Source organism: Aotus nancymaae, unplaced genomic scaffold (assembly GCF_030222135.1).
Source record: "Aotus nancymaae isolate 86718 unplaced genomic scaffold, 86718_ANA_hifiasm-v0.15.2.pri h1tg000016l, whole genome shotgun sequence".
NCBI lineage: Eukaryota > Metazoa > Chordata > Mammalia > Primates > Aotidae > Aotus > Aotus nancymaae.
The window spans coordinates 58,347,685-58,373,542 of record NW_026988428.1 but is presented as its reverse complement, the minus strand read 5'-3'; the positions used below and the strand labels follow the sequence as shown (position 1 = coordinate 58,373,542).

General features: G+C 35.0%; 1 protein-coding gene across 7 annotated transcripts in view; it reads right to left on the bottom strand.

The window, feature by feature from the left end:
• FGFR1OP2 (FGFR1 oncogene partner 2) overlaps nucleotides 1-25,858 on the bottom strand; it is an 86,191-nt gene that overhangs the window by 53,414 nt on the left and 6,919 nt on the right. For 2 of the 7 annotated variants that reach the window (XM_012457186.3, XM_012457188.3), the window contains exons 2-7: nucleotides 17,829-17,977; nucleotides 13,257-13,374; nucleotides 12,137-12,279; nucleotides 9,283-9,396; nucleotides 6,514-6,627; nucleotides 5,212-5,364 (exon numbers count right to left, since the gene is read on the bottom strand). In XM_012457186.3, coding sequence (XP_012312609.1) covers nucleotides 5,227-5,364; nucleotides 6,514-6,627; nucleotides 9,283-9,396; nucleotides 12,137-12,279; nucleotides 13,257-13,374; nucleotides 17,829-17,963 — 762 coding nt within the window. In that variant the 5' untranslated portion in view covers nucleotides 17,964-17,977 and the 3' untranslated portion in view covers nucleotides 5,212-5,226. Of the gene's footprint in view, nucleotides 1-2,742; nucleotides 2,989-3,296; nucleotides 5,365-6,513; nucleotides 6,628-8,826; nucleotides 9,397-12,136; nucleotides 12,280-13,256; nucleotides 13,375-17,828; nucleotides 17,978-25,858 lie in introns of those variants that run through there. The other 5 variants (XM_012457187.3, XM_012457190.2, XM_012457185.2 and 2 more) reach the window with 5 other exon arrangements.

The following is a 25,858-nucleotide window of genomic DNA, read 5'->3' as shown; positions in this document are numbered from 1 at the left end:
CTTCTCTACTAAAAAAATACAAAAAAAATTAGCCGGATGTGATAGGCACACCTGTAATCACAGCTACTTGGGAGGCTGAGGTGGCAGAATCACTTGAAGCAGGGACAACAGAGGTTGCAGTGAGCCAAGATTGCACCATTGCACTCCAGCCTGGGCAAGAAAGCGAGACACTGCCTCAAAAAAAAGAAAAAAAAAATTGTAATATAATGATAGGCTTTGACTTAGATCTCACATTCGCTCATTCAGTAAATATTTGTTGAGTTCCTGTATGCCAGGCATTGCCTTGAGCATTGGGAAGATGGAAAACACAGGCATGGTCTTTGTTGTCTGGGACTGGAGTATAATAAGTGAAACAAACTAGTTACACAAGATGTATAATATTCAATGAAAATGTATAATGGGGTGGGGGTAGAAAGTGGGATGCCAGGGAAGGAGTCCTTGAGGAAGTGACATCCCAGCTGAAACTTGGAGGTTGAGTAGGAGTAGCCAAACCCAAGTTATGTTCCATGTAGGTGGGGGAGTATTAACAGAAGCCTCAAGGCCTCCCCTTCTCATTGTGGAGAGCTATAAAACCAGCACATGCCAATTGTAACCTTGGGTCTGCACCCTAAGTTTAACTCTTAAAACCAAGTTCTGTTAAAATCTCACATTGACAGTGCCATTAACAAGCTTATTTTCCCAGGTACAGAATAAGGATGAGACAAGATCAACCACTCTTCTGCCTACCCTAAGATGGATGCATAATTGAGTCTTTATTCCCTTTTTTCAAAGTTTACCTTATATTATGTGAAACAGATTTACTGAGCGTTAACCAGAGCCTCACAAGAATGTAATCATTTGCCTCACTGCCTACCCCTCTCCCTTTTCCCTCCTTGCTCTCCCCACCAAATAATGAGTTTCCAAAACCTCTTTGGAAAGCTCAGGTCACAGATGCTCATGTTACTTGCATTTTTTTCCCTGGCATGTCTTTAAACTTTGGCTCAATAAACCTCTACTGATTTAAGACACTTGCCTTAGTCACTTTTTTTGGTTAACAGGTTTTCTGATTCACAAGAAACTTAGAATGACTTCTGGGAAGACAGAAGTTGTAGCAAGAGGTTTACTTACTCTGAATTGTAAATTTTTTAGTATGCTAGATTTTTAACAATATATATTTATTTTTTCATTTAAAAAAGAACAAACATGACCCAACAAACTTTTGGGAATTTATATGCTAGAAATTATAGTAAATAAAGGCATGTATATGGATGTTTACTGCAGCATTATTTTGTGTTAAACTTTGCAAACTAAATATCCATCAATTGGGAAAATTGATGAATAAATTACAACTATATAATGGGAGCTACAAAATGCTTGATTATAGGCAACAGAAACTGGCTAATGCAAACAAGACAGCTGGAATACTGATGTTATTTGCTTCAGGACATTTCCTCCTATGTATCTGATTTTTATATATTTGTAATTATATGTGTAATTTATATTAAGCTTTTTATCATGCAAATTTAGGTACATATTTTCTTCCTGTTGCTAGTGTCTTCAAGCCATAGACTGTAATCAACTGTATTTTAAAGTGAATTTTGATACTTAACTATTCCCCTACTGTAGGATATTTATGTTGAATCTAATTTGTATACTTTAACACTACCATAATGTAGCTTTGACCAGGGGTAGCAGTGGAGGAGAGAAATGGTGGGATTTTGATCTTTTTGGAAGGAAGAGCCAACAAAAGGATTTGCTGATGAACAGGATGCATGATATGAGAAAGCAGAATCAAAGTTGTTACCAAGGTTTTTGGCCCTGGCAGCTGCAAGGATGGGAAAGAGTATGGAGAGGTTCTGGGAGATTTAGAGTTTGGCTTTGGACATCTTAAGTCTGAAATGTCTCTTTGACAGTCACAGCTGCATGAATCTGGAATTAGAGGTCTGTGCTAGAACTGTGAATTCGTGAGCCATCAAGCATAGAGGTGGTATTTAGTCATGAGACTGGGTGAGATCACCAAAGTGAGTAGAGATACTGCACAAAATAGGTATAACAACTGAGCCCAGTAGCTCTCTAATGTTAAGAGGTCAGAGAGAAGAAACAAAGGAGACTGAGGAACAGCCAGTCAGGTAAAAGGAAAGTGTCTCCTCAAATTCTAATTAGAAATTACCTTCATCAATATTTTACTAAAAAAGTTCTATTTCACTCTGACAATGGGAAAAGGTAGTAGTGATACCAAAATTAAGTTATGAATCTATGATATTCCACTTCATTGAAGCAATTTCCTTTTTTTTTTTGGGAGACGAAGTTTTACTACTGTTGCCCAGGCTCGAGTGCAGTGGCACGATCTTGGCTCACTGCAACCCCTGCCTCCTGGGTTTAAGCGATTCTCCTGCCTTAGCCTCCCAAATAGCTGGGATTACAGGCACCCATCACCATGCCTGGCTAACTTTTTGTATTTTTAACAGAGACGGGGTTTCACCATGTTGGCCAGGCTGGTTTCTAACTCCTGACCTCAAGTGATCTGCCCATCTCGGCCTCCCAAAGTGCTGGGATTATAGGGAAGCAATTTATTTCTATAACATTTTGGAAGACACCTTAATAGTAAAGAATATAAATTAGAGCAGAAATTATCTGTGAGGTTATAAATAATTGGTTTTTAAGAACTGTTCCTTTTATATAAAATAAAAAATATAGTTGATAGATGATAAATAATAGATGATGTCTCAGTTTCCTAAGGTTGCTGTAACAAATTACCACAGGTTGGGTGGATGAAAACAACAGAAATTTATTTCCTCATAGTTCTGGAGGTCAGAAGTCTGAAATCAAGCAGGCTTGGTCTTTTCTAGAGGCCATAAACTACTCATTCCACGTCTCTCTTGCAGCTTCTGGTGGTGGCTAGCAGTCCTTGAGTAACTCACTGCCTCTGTCCTCATGCAGCTGTATCTGTGTTTCGTATCTCCTTCTCTCTTATTGTAAGGATACTACTCGTCGGGTTTGGATCCCACCCTAAATCCAGGGTAATTATATCATGAGATCCCCTCATCACATTTGTAAAGACTCTATTTCCAAATATGGTCACCTTCCCAGGTGTATCAGGTTAGGACTCAGACTTACTTTCTGAGAGACAAGATTCAACCCACTATAGACAGTAAGAAATTATGCAGGATCTGCACTAAGAAGAAGTTGCCTATCCTAAGGAATACAGACAGAGGTTGTTGCTAAGTAGTTTTGTAGTAAGAAGAGACAAAAAACCTTAAAATTAACCATATATAAGAATAAATGTAAGCATTTTTCAAATTAAATTGGAGACCATACCAATTTTAATCACTCATCTTTAATAATAAAATAGGTTCCTATGCAGCACATACCTCAGACATAAACTTAAGGTTCTAACCCCTCAAAAAAAAGGGATAGAAAAGTGTCACTAAATAACAAAGTAAATGTCTTTAAACATCAAGACCTTAAATTCATATCCAAGCAAAAAGACCAAGAATAAGTTAACCCAACTTGTTTACAAAAATAATTATTTATCAAGTAATGTTTTATATCAGAGCTGCCTCAATGAATTGCCTCAGACATAATCTCAATTGTGTAGCTTATTTCCTTTCTTACCAGGGATAAAAAGTATCTGAATGAATATGTCATTAAATTAAGGGATACTTTACCAAAAACAATAAAAAAATTTAAAAATAAAAACTGTCATTTATTTATAAAATATCAAATAAGGCCTCTGACTGAGAAAAGAAATCTATGTAATGTTTGAGTCATTAGCCCTTTTCAATCACCCTCATCCACCCCACTCACACCAAACTTAAGATAGAAAAATTTTCTGAAGTGTAGAGTAGTTTTGAATTTTACCAGTATATGAAATTATACATACAATTACCATATAAAGTAATACTTATTTAACAAATTACATACTCAAAGTAGAATTTCCTATTTGTCTTAATTTTAATATGTATTCAATATAAATGAGTACAATATATTTAATCATGTTTGATACTCATCCCTTTTTACTACAATCACCACAACATAAGAAAATTTAGGTTTCAACTGATGTTAAAGCACATGTCTGTATCTGGTGTTTTTTAAAAAATTTACATACTATATATTTGACATTTTAAAAGACAACAGAAAACAAATACTTCTAAATCCACAGATTACCCCACCCCACTCCTACTTTCAGCTGAAAGGTCTTAAGAAAAATCTTACAGATTATGAGGATCAGATGGAGCCTAAAAACAGATCCAGAAATTTTTTTTTTTTTGAAATTTTAATTCACTTTCTTTTTGTATCTCAAGAATACTTAAAGAAAAAAAAAGGGTTTTATGAGCCAGAAGAATTCCCAATTCACTTTTAAAGTTACCATACCTTTCTTGCTATAGCAAACATTTCAATTCTGTTAACTAAATGAACTACATAATATCCTTAAAAATCAGCCAGAGAAGAGAAAAACAAATTTTATCTTCATTATTGACTTCGAACCAAAACTTATTCTTTCAAAGGAGTAGTTTAACCTACTAAATATGTCTTTTATAAGATCTTCTTTCTTAGAAAGTAGTATTCCTTCTTTTTCATTCCTGAAATGGTATTTCTTACACTTCAATAAGCTATAGACAATTGTTAGCTAAGTATCAGTTATGGTAAGTTGCTAAAATTAAATTATCTCTTTTGTTTATGGTACATATAACACATTCATTCCTATAGCCTTTAAAACTTTTCTTTCACAAAAATTTAAATAAATGTGAAAGTATGCAATCACTAAAGCTGAAGTCTCATGGCACATAAACTTTGTATTAACTTTGACGCCAAATTGGAAGGATGAAATTTAGCATACAAATCTTCAGTACACAAAACAGTGGCCAAAATTTATATTTTTAGATTGATATAATTTTATGAATTCTCAAACATTTATTGGGAATATTCAAGCTTACCTAATTAATCACCCAGAAAGCCAGCACCACTGCCAAAAGCTCTTGATATATTCAGTAGTCACTGTGAAAACGTTTCATTTCTTTACCAGTTGGCAATGGCTCAGTTTCTATTTTCCAATTATGTTTTGGAATAAAGTCTGTGACCATTAACTATGCATTTTTTTGTTGCTATCTCATAGCCAGTGCACTATACATATTTATAGAGAAAAAAATAAAGGACTGAATTTTCTGTTCATTCATTCATTCATTCATTCATTCACTTATTTGACCATTTGGAGCCATGTAAGAAGCTTACAGACTCAGAAGCTCTTCAGCTCTTCCTCAGACTCAAGTCACTGTTGGTCACTAATGCTGACAAAGAAGTACTTTCCGACGCATCATCTTTCCTTAGGTTCAAAAATGATTCTCGAGTTATTTGAAGGATCTCTCTCAAGCCTTTGTTTTCTTGCTATAAGAAGGCAAACAAAAACAAAGATGCAGTCGCCATCTACAAGGTAGCTAAACAGCACAAACATAGGTTAGGAAAAACTAAACCTATGAAGGTATAACAAATAAGTTCTGTAATTGACATTAATGTACTAGATGTATGCAGTTGGCAATTTGAATCTATAAAACACTTAAACAGCTAGGAATTGTGTTCAACATCTTACACAACTGCAAAGCCTTCTTACTCAAGGAGCTATAATTGTAAATAGAAACTCAGAAATGGCCTTATTTTACAATCACATTAGAGATGAAGAAAATAACATCTAGATTTATATTTATATAAACTCATAAAGCCAGTGAATAGGCTACAATCTCTTAGCACTTTTTAGTATTTTTATTAGTTTTCATAATAGCACAGAATGAAGGACAAGTTTCTCTCACTGGAATTTGGGAGCAGCAGGGTTGGGGTAGCTGATGATATTTGTCAAGAAGGAAGGTAAGTAACCAAATCTGACACTGGTAAATAACTTTGCTTTCCACCCCTCTTTTGGTTATTGTAAAAAAATTTGTAGACATTTAACAATAACCTTTCGTAATTTATTCTCTACCACTTTGTCTTTAGTCTCGCTTTCTAAATTTTAGTCTAAAGCAGAATCCCCACCATGATTTCAAAATGAAGCTCTTAAAGTATAAAAGTCTATTGTACGGATATCAGTTATTCAGTGACTTGCACTTTCACTATCACAAAATAAAGGAGGATGAGACAAAGGCTTTGAGAGTCCTCAGAAAAATAAGAGTGCTCCTAAATATCTGTGGTTTAAAAAGAATTTCCTTGTATCACCATGATCTCTAATAGAATAAACAAAATTTTAAATATTACTCAGCTGAAGAAGTACATTCACCTCCTAAGATAAGCAATATAGGATCAAACCTCAATTTTCTAAATTACTGGTATATTGTAAGGTACTAATAACCCTAGATTCTTGCATTACCATATAAATGGTCTTGCATAATATGCCCATATAAACAGCATCCAGGAGAACACTATCAGTACCCCAGAAAAGTGTGTGTGTGTGTATATATATACACACACATTTAAAAATGAGATATATTTTCTGACATAAATCTTTGTATGGACAGTTTTCACCTACATTTACAATATAAAACTTACTTCAAGTTGAAATATTCGTTCTTGTTCCTTGCAACCCTGTTGCTCATCAATTTCAATGGCTTTCCTCATTACTGCTGCCATTTCAGTTATCTGGTCAACATGTGCTTGCAGTTCCTGAAAAAGAAGGATGGGAGTTGGAAATCAGCAAAATATTTTATTATTTTTATTTCTGGATCCTCTTTTTTATAAAATCTGCAATATCACTTAACATGAATATAATATTCTTACATTGTCACTTAATATAAATAAAACAAATATTCACAGTGAAGTTGGTTGACCACAGATGTGCTTTTAAAATCAGATTTGTTAGGACTAGAATTAAGAATAAGCAGCACAGTATAATTAAACCTAGCAGCAAGAAAAGTATTCATATTTTACATTCCTCTCACCACAATGATCAGCAACTTTTTTTTTTTGCACTTACACACACTATTGTTCAAAGTAATGGGAAAGATAAAAATTGCCGACACATTCAATCTTTTTTCCTCTCTGAAGTCTTCAATGATTTAGAAATCTTTTCTGTTTTGCTTAGGTCTATAAATTGATCTCAATCCAATCTGTAACCTTTTCTAGATCATGACCCTCTTTGAGAGCAGGAACTGCATCTTTACATCCACCTATTATTTAGTGTATGGTATAAGATAAATATTGGATAAAATGAGCACAATTCTGCTTTTCAGTATTAAAATATTAAATGGCCTTTGCCAACTATTAAGAATACATTATCAGTATAATACAGACATCCATATTTGTTAGGCGCAGCAAGTAGCATAAATTCTTTCAATCTCATTCTCTTATTTTTTGCACACCTATGATGTGCCAGTACTGTGCTAAACAACAGGAATACAAAGACTGTTAAGACATGTTCCCTGATCTAAAGGAGCTTACAGTCCAGTGAAAGAGACAGACAAAAAAGGTTTAAAATCAACAGAAACTTAAGAATAATCATTTTCTCAATGAACAGCTTCTATAGATCATGATTCACTGGCAACTGAGAAATATTATATTAAGCCCAAGACTTAAATATAAAAGTGCATAACTAACCAAAGAACACTGTCTCTTTAGTAATTCTATATATACTTTTTTGTAAAAAGAATTTAACAGTACTCCAAAAACCCACAGAAATTGTTAAGCTGGAAGAAATGATAAAGTAGTATCTTTGGCAAATCACATTTAATAGCCTCTTAACCAACAGAAATGTAGGTCCTTTTAATGGGGAAACCTATACACTGCTAGTACTCAGCAAGAAGGTACTATAAAAGACTGAACTGTGCTGTCCAACACAATGCTATTTAAACTTAATTAAAATCAATATATTTTTAAAAATTAACAATTCATCGAGACCATCCTGGCCAACATGGTGAAACCCCATCTCTACTAAAAGTACAAAAATTGGCCAGGTGTGGTGGCGTGCACCTGTAGTCTCAGCTACTCAGGAGGCAGAGGCATGAGAATTACTTGAACCCAAGAGGCGGAAGTTGAAGTGAGCCGAGACCATGTCACTGCACTCCAGCCTGGGTGACAGATTGAGAGTCCATCTCAAAAAAAAGAAAAAAAAAATTAACGATTCAGTCCCTCAGCTGCATTAGTGACACTTCAAGTGCTCAATAGCCACATGTGGCTACTGGCTTCCACACTGGACAGCACACATAAAAAACATTCCTATCATTTCAGAAAAGTTCTACTGGACAGTTTTGAAGTAGATTATAGTAGCAAGAATGCTATCAGGACAAATATTTGTCATATTATGCAAGTTAATCATTAAAATTCCTCCCATTGTCAAGGGAGCATAACATATAAAAGTAAGTAAGTACAGATCATTGCAGCAGCAAACTGAATAAAGGGTAATGAGTAAAAATTTTGAACCAACAGCTTTCTCAATTTATGATTTGGTCAGTCCTATGGCACTGACCTAAGTTTAAAAACTATACAGGAAGCATTTCTTTGACTTTAAAATACAAGGGAGAAAAACTGATTTTTTCAGTACAGAGTCTCTTCTAACAAAACTCATAATGAGAAAACACCCAATACTTCTAACAGAACAGCATTTTTATAGGCCAGGGTAATGGTTCACTTATTAACTATAAAATCTTTAGAGAAGTATCACAGACTTTTTAATGAGCACAAGAGGCAAGATCTGTGCTTTCAAAACTGTTTTGAAGACAATAAGTGTCACCAACATAACCCTTGAACTGTCTTGAAATGTCTTTCATTTCTAACTCCCTGTCTAGGTGTATTCCTTCTTTATTCAATAAAGATCTGCCACAGGTGAGTTAAAAAAAAATAGTTAAGACACAATGGAGAGAGCACTACTATGCTTAATCCTAACATATAAACAAAACATTTTTATTTTATTTGCAAAATCAAAGGAGTACAAACTATCCAAAATCTGAATCAAAACATTTAGTACTTTGACCAAAATTTTTATGAAATCAGGTTAAAATTAATGCCAAGAAAATATCTTTGATGTCCAGAAAGAAAATGGCTGTTTTACAGCAACAGGTAACAAAAGCAAATAAAGAGTTGGGCTGAATAACCTATAAAACTTGAAAATATCTAACAAGCTGTACGTGATCTAATACACAGAAAATTAATGAGAGATTTAAAGTTTCTACACTTAACAGCATGGCTATTAAAGACACAACATTCTTTTAATAAATTTCATTTATTTGCTGATCTAATCTGAGAGGGAAATTCAATGTAAAAAAACTTTTAAAATGGACCCCTCTTCCATCCACACCCCAAAAGTTGACTGTTTATTTAGTGTACATTCTGATTTGCTTCCAAGTGCCTTCTCTCCAGTCCATGTTGAGGTGCTTCAAGGATGTGTCGAGATGCATCAAGGAAGAATCCTTCGGAGTTGTTACGATGTACCATGTCAATCTGTAGTATAGAGTCATTATAATGTTAATACGGAAATCATCCGTAATTTAAAAACTGAATGAGTGTTAGTTCATGCGTGTTAGCCAACTGTTTGAAATGTTTGCTTTTTTAAGATTTCCAAAAAGGCATCTGTTCAAAAATAATGTGAAAATTAGTATTTGGGTAAAAATAAGCTCTCAAACTTTCTACTGACTTTTAAGTATGTGCTCAAAAACTTCTAGGTAAGGGCAAAGTTCTGTTTTATAACAGTCTCAAAAGGATGTCTTAATCCAATCCAAAATGCTGCTATGTGTAATTCTATTCTTTAGCCCTAAATGTGTTGTAAAATTACTTTAGCGCTTAGGCATATCAGAGCACTAGTACCTAAACACATCCTAGAATCCCATACTTTTTGTGCCTTTATTATACAAGTTTCTCTGCCCACTCACTCCTGCTTGTTGACCTACCTACCCATAATTAATTCAAGGCTGGACTGAGACAGATTTTCTTCCCTTCCCTGATACCTTTCCAGATTTTCCTTATGACAATTAATATTGTTCCCTCTAGCATTCCAGTAACAATTCATATCTCTACTATGAGATTCATCACAACCTACCTTATAGTAGATAGTTATGTTTGTGTCTGTATCTCCCATTATACTGCAAGCTTGTACATTCATCTTATTATTACCCACAACTAACTCAGTGCAAGTATTAATGTTTGTTTAATTAAGTCTAAGTGTCTCCTTTTTGGGAAAAATCAAAATCACAAACATTAATATGTATTAGTGAGAATTAATAACAAGTAACAGAATAGTCATTTTATGGGAGGTAAGGATCACCTGAACTTAGATGAAGAATTCAATCTACATAATGAAAAAGGATGGTTCACAGCTATCATAGGGAATGTTTAACTTTACTAATTAATAAACCAGCTCTGGTGAAGAGTAAAATCTAATGTATTTTAGAAAACATTTGGTTCTGTCATAATGCTACCAGATAGGACCAACAAGCTGTATTCTTCCCTTTAGATCTTTAACATTTTATTTTTTACATTATAAAACATACAAACCTTTTGGAAATTCTCAAGATTACATTTATCTTACTAATAATATTAAGTCAATTCCCTTTAGTGTCTTTAGAAAAGTCTTAGTTATTATAGTTATTATTATACCTTTAAATTTAAATGATTTTAGAATGGTCTCATTAACAATAGTTACATTTTGTATTAAAAATATCACCACTTAAAACATCCACGGATTTCCATTTGATTAGGAGATGAATAGTATAATTAGAAAATATTAAACACAAATTCATTAATTTATTATTTTACTGGTTGACATAAGAGGTAGCTATCATTAGGTTTTCTAATATATAAAGGCACAAAAAGAGCTATTTGATAGGTATTTAATTCTAATAAATTAATTACTAATAAGTTAAAAACACCTAAAAGCACCAAAACGGAAGAAGTATTTTAAAGAATCTAAAATGTGTTTCAGTAATAGATAATTATAAAAATATCTCCTTTCCCATTTCTATTGTAACAAATGGGGAAAAAAGGTTTATATCACTATTTCTTAAATAATATTAATAACTAATAGTCAGCTCACCATTATGTAATACAGATAATAGCCTAGTTTCCACAATCTAGTTTAATATTTTTATTTCACATTAGCAATTAAAATTCAGTTAAAATAAATATAAATGAGAAAGGATTATTCTACTTGTTTTCATAGCAATTGCCATAAACTATGGAGACATACCAAAGGGAATTGCCACAGGAATGACAAAGGGATGAACGGCAGGTAAAACACTAATTTATAACTACTTCAGCTTTGTTTGTAAAAAAATGATGTCAATTGGTATGCAATACTGAGGCAGGGGAGCAAAACTTTAATTAATGTTGTTTCTTCTCCTCAACCCCATGTTTTTTCCATTATAATAATTAAGATCATTTATAGTCCGGATGAATTAGCCTCATTCAGAAAATAGTCTTAAGAAGAACAAATCTATATTAAACTGCTTTAGATTTTAAAAAAAGTTTTTAGTATTTTTTGTTTTTGCAAGAGAAGTCAATACACAAATTTATCAGAAAAAAAATTCTTAAAACATTTCTGTGTGTGTGTGGTTTTTTTTTGAGATAGGTTCTCACTCAGTTGTCTAGATGGGAGTGCAACGGCATGATCATAGCTCACTGTAACCTAGAACTCCTGAGCTGAAGTGATCTATCCACCTCAGCCTCCCGAGAAGCTAGGCCTGCAGGCGTGTGCTACCATACCTGGCTAACTTTTTTACTTTTTGTAGAGATGGAGTCGTGCTATGTTGCCTAGGCTGGTCTCGAACTTCTGGTCTCAAGCGATCCTCCTACCTTGGCCTTCCAAAGTGCTGGGATTATAGGCGTGAACCACCATGCCCAGCCTTTAAAGAAGTATTTCTTAAAAGCATATAGCCCTACAAAAATAATGTTGAATAGTACAGACTTACCTTTATATCCAAAATAAAACTTATTTTTCAACATATAAATTAAAAGTTTCTAAGAAACAGTGAAAGCTATAAGAGTAAATCAAACAGAAAATGATATATAACAAGAAATGGAAAAAATTAGAAGAAGGAGAAAATGTAAATTAAAAAGATGAAACATTCAATATCATGTTAAAATGCCACTACTAGATACCTGTAATTTTTTTACAAAAAAAATCTGAACACAGGATAATCAATCATCTTTCTTTTTCATTTCACATTACATTTATAGAATGGATTACCTTGGAGTGCTGCTCTTTTAACTTCATTATTATACCTGGATCATCTTTTTTGCTAGCCATTAGCAATCTAAACATTTGTTCTCGATACTTGCTCATTATAAGTTCCAAGGCCGACTGATGTTCTTCCAGGGATGTACGCAATTCTATCAAGAATAACATTGAATTTTATTCAAACTTGAGTTAAAAGTACACAAAATATTCTCTTCCACTAAGCGACTTATGAATAGGACATTTTAAAAATAAAACACAATGCACAAAAATCTAGCCATATAACAATAAGGGGCACCAAATGAAGTCCCTTATTCATTTTTTGAATGAGCAATTTAAACGTGTTTTTTGAGAATCATTTCAACAAAGATTTACTAAACAGCAATTAAATATCAGCCAAGGCTCCCTCTATATTAAGAATACCAAAGGGCCACCACAGACTTCAAGACTCTAGTAGAGAAAACAAGTATGTGGTAGGTGCAGAGTTGAGTGTCAGTCAAATAGATTTAAGAGATGTCTGTGAGGAGAAATTGGTGGAAGCTTTGTAGAAGTACAGTGTGAGTTCCCTCAGTTGAAAAGTGAAGGAATGGACAGTCTAAGCAGGGAGGCATGCAAACAGATGATGTGTTTAGGAAGTGATTTGTTTTGGCAAGAGCAAAGAGTTTATGGTGAATAAAGCTGTGGGAAGAAGATAAAAAAGAAGGCTGGGAATTGATTTTTAGGGTCCTTGTAAAAGGTAGTATGAATACAATAAAGTTCTTAAGCAAAAGAAGTCTGTGGTGGCCCTTTGGCCATAACATGATCAGATTGATTTTTGAAATATCAATCTGATGCTTAAGTTGAAGACAGACTGGAAGCGGGAAGAGAGACTGGAATCAGGGAGATCAGTCTGGACATTTCAGGTAAGAGATTGAGCATCTAATCTGGGGGCCAATGCAGTGGGACTGCAGAAAACGAAGCTGACTTACTTCATAGCTAACAACAGTGGTGCTAACTGGATATTGAAGGTAAGAATCTAAGAGGATGTCAAGCAAGGCAGATGTTTGTATGTAGGGAATAATATAGAGCAATAAATATGATTTAGGAATAGAGACTAGAAATGGGATTAATGTCAAAAAGTAACATATCTTGCCTTTGTTTTCTTGTTGCAATTCTCTGATTTGTCTGTTTTCTTGCTGGATTCCCATAACTAATGTAGACCGTGGCCGATGTCTTGCAACTTCATTAAGTTCTTGAATTTCTTCCTGATACTAATGGGGAACAAAACATGTGCGATGAAAATATCTGCAAATATATATCTGATATATAAATATATCTGAAACATACACATAAATATCTGATAAGAGCTTAGTATCCAGAATATATAAAGAACTCTCACGACTCAACAATAAACTGAAAATAACTCCCATTTTTAAAAGTGGCAAAGGATTTGAATAAATATTTATCTAAAGAAGACAAAAAAGGCCAATAAGCACATGAAAAGATGCTTAATTAACATAACTAGTCATTACGGGTATGCAATTCAATATAACCCACTAGGATGATTATAATAAAAAAGACAATAACAATTGTTGGAGAGGATGTGAAGAAACTGCAACCTTTCATACATTGTTGATGGAATGTAAAATGACGTAGCTCTTGGGTGACCAATCTTTTGGCTTCCCTGGGCACACTGAAGAAGAACTGTCAGGCCACACATAAAATACACTAACACTAATGACAGCTGATGAGCTTTAAAAAAAAAAATCTTGTAATGTTTTAAGAAAGTTTGTGAATTTGTGTTGGGCTATGTTCAAAGCCATCCTGGGCATATGCAGCCAGTAAGTCACAGATTGGACAAACTTGGTGTAGCTGCTTTGAAAAACAACGTGGCAGATCCACAAAAAATTTAACCAAGTTATTGTAGGACCCATCCATTCCACTTCTAGGTATATACCCAAGAAAACTGAAAACATATGTCCACACAGAAACTTGTACACAAATATTGATAGCAGCATATTCTTACTAGCCAAAAAGTAAAATAATCCAAATGCCTATCAGCTGATGAATGGATAAGAACAATGTGCTGTATTCCTTACAATGCAATATTATTTGGCAATAAACAGGAATGAAGTAGTGACACATGCTACAACATAGATGAACCTTAAAAACATTATGTTAAGAAGCCAATCACAAAACGTCACGTATTTTATCATTCCATTCATACGAAATGTCCAGAATAGGCAAATTCATAGAGATAGAAATATTAGTAGTTGCCAAAGACTGAGGAAAGGGGAAACTAGAGAGACTACTGATGGATGGAAGGTTTTATGATGATGAAATGTTCTGGAATCACATAGTGGTTATACTGCATAACCTGCAAATGTGTACTAAAATCCAATGAATTGTATCCTTCATAAAGGTAAATTTTATGATATGTGAATAATAATAATAGAACATGTACAAAAGAAATGCAAACAGACTTTCCATTAAGAAAATGAGAATCTTATTTTAAAATCACACTCATTTGTTTTCAAGGCATTCTCATGAGACAGTAATACATTCATTATAACACTCCTGGTTCTTTTTTTTTTTTTTTTTTTTTTGAAAGAGAGAGAGAATAGGAAGGAGGAAAAAGGAAGAGAAAGAGAGAGAGAGAATGGGGAGGAGGGAGAAGGAAAAGAAAGAGGGAGAGAGAATGGGAGTATTGCTTTCTTGCCCAGGCTAGAATGCAATTTAGTAATGGGTATTGAAAACCTCTTTTATACTGATGATTATACTTAATGATGTAGTCAGGAAGGAATAAGGGAAGAAGATAACAAACAAACAGCCAACCAATATTTAATTTAAACCTATGAAATGCTATGCGATTACTGAGGAGTGATTTACTTCCAATTATGTAGTCACCTTTGGAATAGGTGTGAGGTGGTAATGTATGTTTTGTGTATTTGAAGTGGAGAGTTCTATAAATGTTTATTAAGTTTACTTGTTCTGGGTCTGAGTTCAAGTTCTGAATATCCTTGTTAATTTTCTATCTCGTTGATCTATAGAATCGTTAGCTCTTCTTGTTGCATTGATCCTTTTGCCATTATGTAATGTCATTCCTCGCCTCTTTTGATCTTTGTTGCTTTAAAATCTACTTTATCAGAGGCGAGAATTGCATCTCCTGCTTTTTGTTTATTAGTTTATTTTTACTCTCTGTTTGATTGGTAAATCTTCCTCCTTCTCTCTGAGTCTTTGTGTATTGTTGCATGTAAGATGGGCCCGGATGCAGCATACCGATGGGTTTTGGCTTTTTATCCAATTAAAATATATATAAGTTTAATACCGGCGTTTGATGCTAGCTGGCTGTTTTGCCCATTAGTTGATGTAAATTTTTTATTGTGTTAAAGTTCTTTGCTTTTTGATATATTTTTGGAAAGGCTAATATTGGTTGTTCCTTTATATGTATAGTGCTTCTTTCAGAAGCTCTTGTAAAGCAGGCCTGGTGGTGGTGAAGTCTCTAAGTACTTGTTTGTTCGCAAAAGATTTAATTTTTCCTTCGCTCATAAAGCTTAGTTTGGCTGGATAGGAAATTCTGGGTTGAAAGTTCTTTTCTTTAAGGATGTTAAATATTGGTCCCCACTCTTTTCTGGCTTGTAGGGTTTCTGCTGAGAGATCTACTGTAAGTCTGATAGGTTTCCCTTTATGGGTAACCTGACCTTTCTCTCTGGCTGCCCTTAGTATTTTCTCCTTGATTTCAACCCTAATAAATCTGGCGATTATGTGCCTTGGGGTTGGTCTTCTTGAAGAATATCTTTGTGGTGTTCTCTGTATTACCTGGAGTTGAATATTACCCTGCCTTGCCAGGTTGGGAAAATTTTCCTGAATGATATCCTGAAGAGTATTTTCCAACTTGGATTCATTCTCTTCATCACATTCAGGTACACCTATCAAACGTAAATTAGGTCTTTTCACATAGTCCCATATTTCCTGGAGACTTTGCTCATTCCTTTTCATCCTTTTTTCTGCATTCTTGTCTTCTCGTTTCATTTCACTGAGCTGGTCCTCCACTTCTGATATCCTTCCTTCTGCTTGATCAATTCGACTGTTTAAACTTGTGCATGCTTCGCGAAGTTCTCGTGTTGTGTTTTTCAGCTCCATCAATTCACTTATATTCTTCTCTAAATTGTCCATTCTCGTTAACATTTCGTCAAACCTTTTTTCAAGGTTCTTAGTTTCTTTGCATTGGGTTAGAACAAGTTCTTTTAATTCACAGAAGTTTCTTATCACCCACGTTTTGAAACCTGCTTCTGTTATTGGAACACACGTGTAATCTATTAAGCCTTGTTCCGTTACTGATGAGGAATTGCAATCCCCTGTAGAGGGAGAGGCATTCTGATTTTGAGTATTCTCTACCTTTTTACGCTGGTTTCTTCCCTTCATTATATATTTGTCCGTCTGTCGTCTTTATAATTACCGACTTTCTAACTGGGTCTCTGACATCCAACTTGTTGATTCCCTGCGCCGAAATCTGAGCAATCCACTGAGCCGGCCAAAACAGCGGTGTTAAGATTGATGGTGCTTTTCTGCCCGGAATCTCCGGACTCTGCACCAAGAACTGGCGTGCTAAGGCACCAGCAAAACCGCCACGCCGGCCACAAGAGTCGCCCTGGCGACCCGTGGAGCTCCTCCACTGGGAATCTCCTGGTCCGTGAGCAACTAATATTCGTCTGAAAGTGTGGCGTCCTCTCGTTCTTTGCGCTTTCACTGGGAGGTACGTGCCCGAGCTGCTAATCATCAGCCATCTTGGATCTCTCTCCACACTCCTGGTTCTTAACTTCAGATGTCAAACTCCTTTTTTAACAACTCAATACCAGATATATGTTCACTGAAATGCCTGAGTCTAGCTGGACGGTTGGTTAGGGATGCAGGTAAATCTGTTTAGGGCAACAGAGTTGTAAAACCAAATAAGTAAACTTGCTCCACTATTTCCAGTAGCTTTGTTAAAAATACTGTCCCAGAGTTGCTTCCATGTACAAAACAGATGAGGAGAGTTGGCTGTGAATATACACTTTGCCCCTCTGATTTCCATCATAATGTGAGAGATTTTATAATTTTCTTAAATGACTTGAAAATTTTTATCGGAAGGTTTAAAATAGTGTCTAAACTCTATGGCCTTATTCTGTTATACGATAGTAAAAATAGCAAGAAGAAAGCCCTTTTCATTTATTCTTTAATTGGCAGCATTGAATAAAAAATAAGGGAGCAAGTATGGGTACAATAATCGCAGAGTATATATCAGATATCACCTTGCATCATTTTCAAAAGCTATTTTGTTGTTAAACAGCATCACCTGAGTACTTTTATAAAGAAAAATATGAACATTTCCACATTATATAAGACAGAACAAAATGTGTACCAACATTAGTAAAAGGTATTATCTGGTCTTTGTCAAATATTTCTAGACCTAACAAATTCATTTATTTTAGAAACTCAAATGTGCAACTCTTGTCAGCAAAATAAGCAAACAAATCTAGGTCTAGTTTTGATCTAGAAATATATGTCTACATATGTCACCTGAACACGACAAAATTAAAGTAAACCTGAAACACACAAGTTAAGCTACTTTAAAATTTAAGAGAACATTGAAAAAAAATGAGATATTAATTAGCCAGCAATACATAACTGTCAATGACTGCTTTTGTTAAATGCAAGGAACAAGAAAGAAAAAGAAAAATCAAACCTGCTTCATGGCTTCTACCCGCTTGTTGAGAGCTGTGGTTTGCTCAATCAGAGATTCCGCTGCATCGTCATGATCTCTTAATCTTTCAACAAGAGCTTTAGCATCTGCAAGTGCCTTCTCAATTGTGCAACTCATTTCTAAAGAAATATCTATAATTAAAATTAAAATTAAGACTCAAAATAAAATCAACATATCACCTTATTTTAGTTTCATGTCAACATAGATATGCTCCTTAAGCCACATTTGTTACAGTATGGTTTACTGCCTAGGGAGGAAAAAACATCTAAGAACACCTGTGATTTTGCTTCTGTTAGAACGGCACAAACTCGAAAGTAAATTTATAATATTACAAAAAAAAAAAACACATTTAAAAGATTTGCAGACATAACTAGAATGTATTTAAAACACTCTGAATTTACAGTGGGAAAAAAGTACATGAATATGGTTAGGCCAAAAGTCAAACAAATATAATGTTACACAGAAATCATGCCCTTTATGAGGGCATTCCCTATCTTGTCACTTTTGAGAAAGATCATTTGGTTCACTGGCCTGTATTCTGGGGTCAATGACTGTCAGATCTTTGACTGTAAGAATGCTTTCTGACCTCTGACCTCTTCTTGGTCAGGTGACTTAAGACACTGTTCACAAATGCTGCTGACCAGCCAAAGTGGCCTCAATGTGTCATGCTACATCAAAGTCTCAACCTCCTCTTGGAAGAACTTCTGCTTCTTCTATAAAGTTGCATTATAATTCTAACTCTTGCATTTTCCTTAGTAAAGTGCAAAGAAAAAAAAAGCTTTGACTTTGAACAAAACTGGTAATTATGAGAAAGTTCTGATATGTTAAAATCAGTAAGTAATGTGTTTAAGAGTAGCTGAAAAAATTATGAGACAAAACATGAAATAGCTTCTTCAACTAGTATGTAGAAACCTCAAAAAAATTTTAATAATTTTAAATACTCTCTTTTCAAAACTTTATGTTTCTTCTGAAACTTAACCTCCTTGAAATCTTTTATCTTTCCACTAAGTTTTACCTAAACTTTTGATATAAGCCATTCTTTCTTCAGGGTTTTCTCAAAAAAAATAAATAAATAAATAATAATAAAATCACACTAAATTACTAGGCCAGAAGCCAGGTCTACAGAAGTTAAATTAAAACTTTGGTGTAGATCCAAGTCAAAGGTTATAAACAAAGATTTTCATCAACTTTAATAAGACAGCAATTTGCCACAGAATTCAGGACTTTGTTGTTTTATACCACTGCCCTGGAGTACAGATCTGTACCAACTAGTTCAATTAATGATTATCCCCTCTAGGACAAAAAAAACCCCCAAAAACAAAAAACAATGCAATAAGGTAGAAAAGAGAAGATTTAAATAACTCAACAGTATAAAATATTTTCTAAAACACATCAGGCAATTTCAGAAGACTTTCTTCTGTTATTATAAATAGGGTCACACATAAATAAGAGGATTTAATTAAAGTAAATTCAAAGTGTCAGTTTAGAAAATATCCAACATATGACCAGACATTCCCAGAGAGCCTTAAGAAGTAAACAAGCTGGAAATTACTATAACTTCTGGCTCTCTAGAGAAAACCACCACAAGATTTGCCTTGTAAGAGTCAGGAGATAAGGATACTTGAAAATATGACAAAGGGCCATTAAAGGAACCAATCAATGTCCGATACTGGCTAAAACCCAAAAGTACAACTATCCAAAATCTATCTAAAGATGCAGCTCTGAGACAGGCATTAGCGTCCAATAATAAATACCCTGTACTTCCTCTAAATTTCCAAGGGAATTATCTAAAATTGTAGATAGACAACTTTATTTGTTAAGAAAGTTAACATAAATGGATAAATGGGTTAAATGGGCATCACTATAACTCCCATTAATCCCATTACTATAGAAGACCAGATCCTTCTGAGTAAACTTTTAAAGCTGTCTGTAAAGCAAAAAAAAAAAAGAAGAAAGAAAGAAAAACAGGGACTGACTTTTAATAAGAAAAAATAAAATAACCCAAAAAATTGGTTTTATAGTAAAAATAACAGGTTGTAACAGATGGTGAAAGTAATAAAAGACAAATTTGAAATTCTACAACAAAGTGTAAAAGATTTGAGAGAAAATAAAGTTTATCTTGGTTTAACAGAACTTAAGTAATAGAACTCTCTAATGTCCTAATCTGTAAATGATATTGCTGGGACCACTATCAGAAGAATTATTCTTTGTGCACTGAAACATAACATCTACAAATGCAACAGATAGGATGTGTTTCCAAATTAAATCCAATAAGATCCTATATATGATGAGATAGCTAGATAGCCCTCACTCTAGACAGTCTTCCTACATAAACATAACTCTTTTTGGAGTACAACAATAGTGTACTGTGTTCTGGTAGTATTAACAACATGGCATCAAAACCCCATTGCCTATTATATAGTATACCTTAGGCTGGGTGCAGTGGCTTATGCATGTAATTCCAGCACTTTGGAAGGCTGAGGAGGGCATATCACTTGAAGTCAGGAGTTCAAGATCAGCCTGGCCAACATGGTGAAACACCGTCTCTACTAAAAATACAAAAATTAGACAGGCATGATGGTGGGTGCCTGCAATCCCAGCTATTCAGGAGGCTGAGTCAGCAGAATCGCTTGAACCTGGGAGGTGGAGGTTGCAGTGAGCCAAGATCACACCACTGAACAACAGAGTTGGGCAACAGAGTGAGACTCTGTCTCAATCAATCAATCAATCAATCAGCAAGCAAGCAAGCTGGGCATGGTGGTGGATGCCTGTGATCCCAGCTATTTAGGAGGCTGAGGCAGGAGAATCACTTAAACCTGGGTGGCGGAGGTTGCAGTGAGCCATCATGCCACTGCACTCCAGCCTGGGCAACAGAGTGAGACTCCGTCTAAAACAAACAAAAAAAAGAAATTGTATACCTTAATTCAGCAGCTATGGTTTAGCTTGCCTCAAAGCAATTACAAACTTCAACTGAACTGATCACAGCATCTTCAGAGGTTGTATTAGGCCTTTAAATCTCATGTTACCATGCACAGTAAATCCCTATTGTTAAAGGAAACCATCCAAATTTTCTATCATTTGAGTAATTATGGTAATTATGAAATATTGTTATGCTCTCTTTTTCATATTACCATCCACTGGAATAACAGTATTAATCCAGCAACCTTTACCTATTGCAGGGAAAATCTCATGATTGTGATTCCATAAGACAGGAAGTATTAAAGCCTAAAACAAAACTTTTGAATTTTCTAATACTAAATCCTGACTTTATTGTTTGTTAATGGGTTTATCTTAAAAACAAAAATTGGCAATATCAGGCTTGATATGCAATATGTACTTCAGTCACTCTGATAAAATTCAATTTCTTACAGGAAGCCAGATTGATCAAATGACTTAACTGTGGTCCTCTTAAGATAGAACAACTTACTAAAATAAAAGTAAATACATACACTTATAGCTGGTACGCTTTTAGAATAATCCACTTCTCTGAAATGCTGCGAAGAAAAGAGGTTCCTCAGATATCCTTTAAAAATGAGTACATTAACTTCTTGATGGCTTGATGGTAGGTGCCTAATATAACTGCTATCATAAACGTAGACACAATATTGCAGATACCATAGAAATCCCTTAAAGTTCATTACTATAAATAGGATGCTTTGAGTAAACGTCCTTATGCAAAGGACTTATATGAAACTATAAAATAAATTCATCGAGAAACTCAAAGATTCCATGACAGATACACCAAATTTGGCCTGTCAAATTTCAAAAGAACCATATGACCACCAAGTTGTAAGATCCATGAAGACAAAAGCTGACACAACCAGAGTGGCTACTTGACAGCACCACATAAAACCTCAAACAGACACTACTCCATGAAACATTTCATTTAAGAAGAAAAAAATGGCCACAATATTAAATATAGATGGAAAAACTTACCTTGGATAGCATAGGAACACTGGTCAGTTATGCTTCATTTGTAAATAAATTAATCTGGAAAAACTGTAGGCCAGGCACAGTGGCATATGCCTGTAATCCCAGCACTATGGGAGGCCGAGGTGGGTGGATCACCTGAGGTCAAGAGTTCACGACCAGCCTGACTACCATGGTGAAACTCCATCTCTACTAAATACAAAAAAATTATCTGGGTGTGGTGGTGCATGCCGGTAATCTGGGCTACTTGGGAGGCTGAGACAGGAGAATCGCTTCTACCTGGGAGGGGGAGGTTGCAGTGAGCCAAAATCACACCATTGCACTCCAGCCTAGGCAACAAGAGCAAAACTCGGTCTCAAATAAAAGAAGAAGAAAAGAAAAAAAAAAAAGCCTGTAATGGTGAAGCAAGGACTAAAGCCATTCTGGAACAACTTTCTGAACATCTCTATGAAGACTTGCCTCTCTATATGGTTTAGGAGTATGTACTATTATTATTATTTTAATTGTAATTGTTTTTAGAGATGAGGTCTTGCTGTCACCTGGGCTGGAACTCCTGGACTCCAAAGATCCCCCACTTTAGTCTCCCTAGTAGCTGAGACTACAGGCGCATGCTACTATGCTGGGCAATATTCTTAAATATACTAGTAATAGTATATTTACATTATGAATACCTTAGAAGAGTCCCTTATTGAAAAGACACAATATTCACAATGACTAAAATACTATATTTTGTGTATTCTCCTAAGGGCATTCTAACTTGTCATCCAATACTATAAAAACATATTTAACTTCAACAGTTGAAACTTATAAAGTTTGATGATGTAATACTTTGTTTCTTTCTAAGAAACCTTGTCTTCATCATTTCCAGTCTCCAGGGAACCCCAAGCAGGAGTTTCCAACAAGATCTAAGTCCAGACACATTGTAATCACATTTCTGAAAACTAAAGACAGAGAAAATCTTGAAAGAAGCCAGAGAAAAATGACACATTACTCATAGAGAACAATTTGGTTTCCCATCAGAAATGAAGGGCAGTAAAAAGTGGAACAACACTTTCAAAATGCTGAAAGAACAGACCTGTCAACCCAAAATTCTATATCCAGCAAAAATATGTTTCATATATGAAGGTGAAATAAACATCATTCTCAGCTGAAGAGAAAGAATTTCCAGTAGTCTTATTATAAAGAACACTCTTCAGATAGAAGCAAAGTGTTATTAGAAGAAAACTTAGAACCTCAGGAATGAAGGAAGAGTGACAGAAATTGTAAATATCTGGGTAAATATTTTCCTCTTAGTTCTTTTAAATGTCTAATGTTTAAAAACAAGAATTACAATATTTATCTAATGAGATTTTTAATTTATGTAGGGAAATACATAACTACGACAAGACGGGAGGAGGCTAAAAGGGCCTATATAGTGATTAGATTTCTACATTTCACTTGAAGTTGTAAAAATATCAATTTTAAGTAGACTTAAAAATGTACATACAATTCCTAAGAGATCCCTAAAATAACTGTATAGAGATAACAGTCAAAACCACAATAGATTAAAATGAATTAAAAAGTGTTCAATAACCCAAAAGACAGAGAAAAGGCAAAACAAAGGAATATCAAAGGAACAAAAAGAAAACAAATGCTAAGACAGCAGAACTAAATCCAAACATTAATAATTTCACTAAATATGAATGTCCTCGACACATGGATTAAGATAGATTATCGTGCACGCCTGTAATCCCAGCTACTCGGGAGGCTGAGGCAGGAGAATTGCCTGAACCCAGGAGACGGAGGTTGCAGTGAGCTGAGATCGCGCCATTGCACTCCAGCCTGGGTAACGAGCAAAACTCCGTCTCAAAAAAAAAAAAAAAAAAAAAAGATAGATTATCATAATTTAAAAAGAGTACTCAACTATGAATTGTTTATACAAAACCCACTTTAAATATGATATGGGTAGGTTAAAGTAAAAGGATGGGCCATGCATAGTGGTTCATGAATCCCAGCACTTTGGGAGGATGGCTTAAGCTCAGGAATTCCAGACCAGCCTGGGCAACGTGGCAAAACCCTGTCACCACAAAAAATTAAAAAATTAACTGGGTATGGTGACATATGCCTGTAGTCCCAGCTACTTGTAAGGGTGAGGCTACAGTGAACCCTGACTGTGCCTCTGCATTACTTCTTGGGCAACAAAGTGAGAACCTGTCTCAATTAAAAAAAAAAAAGTTAAAAGGATGAAAAAGAGGATATACTATACAAATACTAGTCAAAAGAAAGCCGGGGGCTAATAAGAACATGAAAACATGGTCAACATAACTAGCCATCAGTGAAATGCAATTCAAAACCACAGTGAGATACGCCTAATAGGATGGCTATAATACAAAAGATAGTAGGTGTTGGCTAGGATACGAAGAATGTGAAATGGTATAACTACTCTGGAAAACAGTCTGGCAATTCCTCAAAAGGTTAAACATGAGATCCAACAATTCCACTCCTAGATATATACCAAGAAAATCAAAGTATGTCAATGCAAAAAGCTACATAAATGTTCACAGCATTATTATTCATAATGGCCCAAAAGTAGAATTAACCCAAATTTCCACCAACTGATAAATGAATAAGTATGATGTGTTCATACAGTGGAATATTTGGCAAAAAAAAAGAGAGAAGGTAATGATGTCCTGACACATGCTACAACATGGATGAAAACTGAAGAAATTATGCTAAGTGAAAGAATTCAGTCACAAAGACAATGTGTGACACCATTTATATAAAACGTCCAGAAGAGGCAAATCCACACAGGCTGAAAGTAGATTAGTGGATGTCTAGGGCTGGGGAATTAGGAAAAGGCAGGAGGAATGAGAAGTGACTGTTAATGAACATATGGTTTCTTTTTGCAGGCAAAAAGTGTTCTAAAATTGATTTTGGTGATGGTTACACAACTCTGAATATACTGAAAATCCTAAAAGTGTACGCTTTAAATAGGTGAGCAGTATGGTATGGGAATTACATATCTTAATAAAGGTGTTATATTTAAGTAAAGAGCTAGAGTGGCTACATAATATCAGACAAGGCCAGGAGCAGTGGCCTACACCCATATAATCCCAGCACTTTGGGAGGCTGAGGCTGGCAGATCATGAACCCAGGGGTTCCAGAACAGCCTGGGAAACATGGCAAAACCCCATCTCTACTAAGAATACAAAAAATTAACTGGGTGTGGTGGTGGACACCAGCATTCGCAGCTAGCTGGCAGGTGGAGGTAGGAGGATCACCTAAGCCCAGGAGGTTGAGGCTGTAGTAAGCCATGATCATGCTACTACACTCTAGCCTGGGCAACAGAGTAAGACTCTGACTCAAAAAATAAGTGTCAGATTAAGTAACTTCAGAGAAAAGAAAATTATCAGGGAGAGAAGAACATTACATAATGATAAAAAGTCCAATTCACCAAGAAGACAAAAGAATCCTAAAAGTATATACAACTATAATTAAAGAGCTTCAAAATACAAAGCACTAACTCAAACAACTGAAAAGATAAACAGGCATATCCACCCTTACTGCTGAAAAATTAAACACTCCTTTCTCAGTAACTGGCAAAAATCAGCAAGAATAGAGGCAAAATGAACACCAACAAGTAAATGGCTTGAATTGATATTTATGAAATGCTATAACCACCAACAGAGTACACATTCTTTTTAAGTGCACAAGACATTCACAAGGACAGATTGTATTCTAGGTCACAAAACAAACCTTAACAAATTTAAAAGAACTGTAATCATAAAAATTATGCTTTTTTTTTTTTTTGAGATGGAGTTTCGCTCTTGTCATCCAGGCTGGAGTGCAATGGCATGATCTCGGCTCATTGCAACCTCTGCCTCCCGAGTAGATGAGATTACAGGAGTTCATCACCAGGCTCAGCTAATTTTTCTATTTTTAGTAGAGGTGGGGTTTCACCCATTGGCCAAGCTGGTCTTGAACACCTGACTTCAGGTGATCCACCCACCTCGGCCTCCCAAAGTGCTGAGATTACAGGCATGAGCCACCACATCTGGCCGGTACAAATTATGCTCTCTGATTATAATGAAATTAAACTAAAT